This window comes from Limulus polyphemus, unplaced genomic scaffold (assembly GCF_000517525.1).
Source record: "Limulus polyphemus unplaced genomic scaffold, Limulus_polyphemus-2.1.2 Scaffold2207, whole genome shotgun sequence".
Taxonomy (NCBI): domain Eukaryota; kingdom Metazoa; phylum Arthropoda; class Merostomata; order Xiphosura; family Limulidae; genus Limulus; species Limulus polyphemus.
The window spans coordinates 183,579-189,246 of NW_013667817.1; the positions used below are offsets into that span (position 1 = coordinate 183,579).

The window sequence follows — 5,668 nt, forward strand, 5'->3', positions numbered from 1 at the left end:
TGTCTCAAACTACGTGTTGTGGTATTTCTTTTAAGTAGTGTATTATGACGTTTTGTGAAAAATCTGTACGTGGTGGAGAAAAATGGATATCATTTTCAGAATCAGCGTACAGGAATTATTGTAGAACATATAAAAATATCAAGACTTTAAAACCATCGCAGGCCTGTGTTATTTATATACAAAACTTCACACTTAGAGATTGTAGTTACAAAAACAAATAGGCCTAACCACAGTTGTCAATCATGCACTGTAAATAACTCGTCCAACCAGAAGAAGCCACAAGTAATAATAGTAGAATAATGGTATCATAGCAACAGTTGCTATGATACCGTACACTAAACCAGTAAAAGACACTAATAATTAATATCAATACGTGTCTTACTTAAAGTAAAGTATCACTGTTCTTTAATTTAATCAGACATACCTCTGAGTGCTGGCACACAACCCCACACCTTGACCATGCTGCGGCCAGAAAACTGACCAATGCATAACTCGAAGTAGTAAATGGGTTTTCCTATCAAGAACAACACGATGAAGTAGGGTATAAGAAACGCACCTAGCGGAAATAATACACAAATTGTCGTGATTAGTATGTATACACAATAAGAGGTTGAAGTAACTATAATTCAGGTAGGTTGAATATGTTATGTTAAAACGATTTTGAAGCCTCACTACCTCGTTATAGTCAATGTCGTCACGTTCAATCATGCTCTTTCGGCTCAAAATGCTCCGTCGTAAGATTGTCAAGTTCAAAGCACATCATTCCTCCCGATGCTTTCCACAATCCATCGTTATAGTCAATGTCGTCACGTTCAATTATGCTTTTTCGGCTCAAAATGCTCCGTCATAAGATTGTCAAGTTCAAAGCACATCACTCCTCCCGATGCTTTCCACAATCCATCTACTGTTCGAGGATGTCAATTTTCCAGTGTCCCTTTCAACAGTCCAATTGCCCAGAAAACCACAGTAAACTTGACCGGTACACCTTCCTTTAGAATAACATGAATACCAATTTTGTTGTACAGCTACTTGAAGTATGCAACTGTTGAACGGGAGGTGTGACTGAAAGCTTTATATTAGTGAACCAATACTCTGTTGGACTCGTTTGAAGCCGGAAGTCCTTCTTGATTATTTTGAGTGTTGTTGCCAGGGGCAAGTGCATGGCTTTTGCTACTGACCTTTCTGTTCATAGATTCTTATTTGTTACACCTTGCTTACTACAGTAAGCCATCTTTCTGGGTGCTCCTGCTACCCCACGTTGATTCATATTCTTTTGTTTTCCAATGGCATTAAGTTGAATGGACATATCCATCTTGGAGATTCTAGCTTCACAACCTGAACAAAACTTTGTGATTCGAGTGTGTGAATATTTTGCGTGGGAATTGGTCGTTAGAACCCATCCTCGAAGCGATTAATTTGCGGTGGCATCACACTATTTACAAACCGCCAAAAAAATGTCAAAATGTAGTTCTGATACATGCCGTTCCATATCGGCTTTATATCTGTTGTGGCCGTCACAAACTCGTTTTAACCTAACATACTCTACCCTGTACAAATATACGCCGTGTATTTCCGAAAAATAGTAATAAAAACGATGACGATGTTTTACTGTAAGGTAATAAAACCAAAGCAACAAATAAAGTAAATAGGAATTAACTGAATAATTAAACCAAGACGTGGATTCTGATCCACAAAAAGCAACCCAGCAGTAAAACTAATAATAAATTAAAATACAAAAACACCAAAAATGAACAAACTGACAAAATATCCCTCTTGATTGGTTTGGTTTGAATTTCGCGCAAAGTTAAAACGAGGGCTATCTACGCTAGCCGTCCCTAATTTAGCAGTGAAAGACTAGAGGGAAGGCAGCTAAGTAGTCATTACCACCCACTGCCAACTCTTTTACCAACGAATAGTGAGATTGATCGTAACATTATAACGCCCTACGGCTGAAAGGGCGAGCATGTTTGGTGAGACGTGGATTCGAACCCTCGACCCTCAGATTGCGAGTCGAGCACCCCCCTAAGCACCTGGCCATGCCGGGCCAAAATCCCTCTTCAACTACGTAAAATGTATTTGAGTAAATCCCTTTTGGGACCAACGATAGGCGTCTCAAAAATGTTGACCTTTTCGGGTCATAGTTCAACAAGAGTAACAGTGGTCATTTGTGACAATTTCTCACTTCTAATAGATAAAACTTCATAAATATAAAAGCTGCGTCATTGGAGTACACTTGATATATGGATATTCTAAAACATTCTTATCTATGATTGGCTGATTGAGTCACACAGTTAAATTAGAGGAACCATGGTCATCTTTGATAGGTTGACGGGTCAAATATGAAACTTGACCACATCATGTGATTCCAAAGCCTTTATCATTCCGGATAGTTTTTATATAGTTGTGTAGAAAGCGTACTAGAAGATAAATAACAGAAACGACAAGAAAGAGAAAATCCGGTAATCGTGAAGGACAGAGTGAAATAGTACACACCATGTCATCAGTGCGATGTTAGTTAAAATCCCAAAACATGCACTACCAATAAAAATACAAAATAATGTAATTTATTTAACTTGTATATCTAACAGAATAAAGAAACATCTCTCACCTCCACCATTGTCGTAAGCTAAACTTGGAAACCTCCAAACGTTTCCTAATCCTACTGATATGGAGATACAGGATAAAAGAAACTCAGCTCCTTTGGACCAGTTACCTCTATGCTTCCCGTTTTCTTGTTCTGGCGGTTTTACACCTTTCTCCAGTTTACTGGAAACCTAGCGAAGTTGAACATTGTGTAGATGTTTGAATATCACACAGAGGAAATATTTAATCCAAAATACAAACACAGCAAATGTTCTCTGCAAGTTTTAGTTGTATATTCTAATTCAAGTTTTGTATTATATGCAAGTCTTTTCATTCTATACTCCAGTTCAAGTTTTATGTCTCTTTTATGATATATTATTTCGTCAAACCATCAACATATAAAAAACTAGCATTATACATCAATGACGAAGGACATATATAGCATTATTTAAAAAAACTTGTATTAAAAAAAAAGGTGAAGAGCAGTTATGATCGAAACATGTTAGAAAATAATTAAATTTGGACGTATAACATTTTGATTTAATGTGTCTCTGAATCTAAGAATACTATCAAAAGAATCGTTAATATTAACCCTAACTTAATAACATCGGCTTGAAAAAAACACCCTAACTTAATAACATCGGCTTGAAAAAAACTAACCCTAACTTAATAACATCGGCTTGAAAAAAACTAACCCTAACTTAATAACATCGGCTTGAAAAAACAACAACAACTCAGAGCCCAAGAGTGTCGTTCTTTCAAATCAACAACAAAGGCATCAAGCCGCTCAAATCGATAAAATTACAATTAAATATATCAATAAGCAAATAAGCTTGCTCAGTGAAATTTGTATTTTGTTATCTAAAGTACAACGTAAAGAAAATTATCAAAACGTTATATTCTATGCTGATCGTTAACCCTAATTTGTATTTTTTTATCTAAAGTACAACGTAAACATGGTTATCAAAACGTTATCTTCTATGCTGATCGTTAACCCTAATTTGTATTTTTTATCTAAAGTACAACGTAAACATGGTTATCAAAACGTTATCTTCTATGCTGATCGTTAACCCTAATTTGTATTTTTTTATCTAGAGTACAACGTAAACATGGTTATCAAAACGTTATCTTCTATGCTGATCGTTAACCCTACATTCACTCATATTCTTTATTTCAATGATACATCACATTTTATCAACATTTGCTTAGAATTTATGCGAAAAGCTACCACATAAGAGCTACTTGAGTATGGCTGTCCGTAATTTTGAACTGATAGACTAGAGGGTCGGAAAGTGGCATTTGACTGTTACTCTTATATCGACTTGTTAAAGAAGAGGTAAAACATAACTTTAAATAAGAGTTGAGTACGTTATATTAAAACGATTTTAAATACGCAAATCGACAAGGAACGTGACAACCACAGATAATATGAAATTGGTGTGGAACACACGTATGAGGACTATATTTTGGATTTATTTGACGTTTTGTATTTAGTGTGGTGGCACCAAAAACACATACACTCAGAGCACAAGCATTTGTTTAGATCAGGGGGTTTAAAATTTCAAAGATGGGTATGTCCATTGTATTTAATGGTATTGGAAAACAAAATAATATGGATCAACTTGGTGTGGCAGAACCATCCAGAAAGAGATCTACAACAAGTCGTACTTCAACCTTGGTAAGCAAAATGTGGCGTCTTGTAAAAGGTAAGAATCTGTTAATTCAAATGTCACCAGCAAAAGTCGTCCACGTCCAACAATATGCAACATAATAAAAAAAGGACCTCAAACTGGAAATATAAAAACGGGATATGGGTTCACCAAAATTAGGCTTCCAGTCATACGTCCTTTTCAACCGTTGTATACCAAGAAGTTATAGAAAAAAGAGTGTATTCATGCTATTCCATACAAAGACATAACAGTCAAACTGCTTATATATTTCTGAGCAATCAGACTGTTGAAATGGGTGCTGGGAAACCGTTTATCCTCGTACACTAAATGGATTATGGAAAGCAACAGGAAGGAATGGTGTACTTTTGATATGAAAGCCTTTTAATGGAACTTTTTGAAATGAAAACTACGTTGCAGGGCTATTGTCAAGATGCACAGTTGGATAATAGACTACAACAGGGCATGGATATGATGACGTTGTGAGGCTCTAAAACTGTTTTAATATAACGTTCTCAAGCTCTGCACTCCGCAAGTTGATACGCAGACGTAACGTATTCTGTACGTGAAAATGGAAATTCTGTACCGCAGTTTGAATTGACAGCCAATTCGCGAGAACAAGCAACTTTTTATATATGTTCTGATCAACTTTTAACAATTGTTTATTGCAATATTTGATTCAAGTTTATAACATTTATGCTAATTGTATATCGGTCAATGGCACGAAGAATACATTAAGACAGTTTCTGGTGCACCTTTGATCGTAGAGACAGATTTCCAAAAATGGAACATCTGCCGAGGTGGTCATAATTTTTTCTGAGCAATATCCATCGCCAGAAGGCGCTAAATAGAGAAAAATATATATATTTTGAATGCAAAAGGTATTGTATTTTTTAAAAGTTCAAAATATATGTATTTATGCTAATATAAGCTAAAAGATTAAAACAAATGTGCATAGTACCCAAATGTATGGAGGGTGGGTTAACTTTTGAAATCCAATAAATCGGGAACTGTACTGATAACATAAATAAATCAAATATGTTTTAGACCCCTACAGTATAGGAAGTTTACCAACTGTCTTTGTATATGAAACAGAATTAGCTGGTCTTTTTGAGAACGGCTCACCAGTGTTAGATGGGTGTGCTTTCACAGCGACCTCTAATGATAATAGTAGTATTGAACAAATTTTGACGAGTTAAAAGATCCAATTTTAATTTTAAACTTGATAAGATATTACGTATTTTTAGTGTACTTGAAAAACAACAACAATAAATTAACAAACGAATCTGCCAACGCTTCCTTATATATGAATGATGTTCAAAAAAGCATCATTTGTTTGTATAAAATAAGAACAATAAAAGGAAAATCATTAGTTATTACACTGCTGTTCGGCACATTAACTAATAGTTAGCCCCCCC

The 5,668-nt window shown here is 35.3% G+C and overlaps 1 protein-coding gene across 1 annotated transcript in view; it reads right to left on the bottom strand.

Moving 5' to 3' along the window:
• The window catches only part of LOC106466256 (sodium-dependent nutrient amino acid transporter 1-like), a 28,183-nt gene that overhangs the window by 17,244 nt on the left and 5,271 nt on the right, over positions 1-5,668 (bottom strand). The window contains exons 2-3 of the mRNA XM_022394227.1: positions 2,609-2,774; positions 425-556 (exon numbers count right to left, since the gene is read on the bottom strand). Coding sequence (XP_022249935.1) covers positions 425-556; positions 2,609-2,774 — 298 coding nt within the window. The remainder of the gene's footprint in view (positions 1-424; positions 557-2,608; positions 2,775-5,668) is intronic.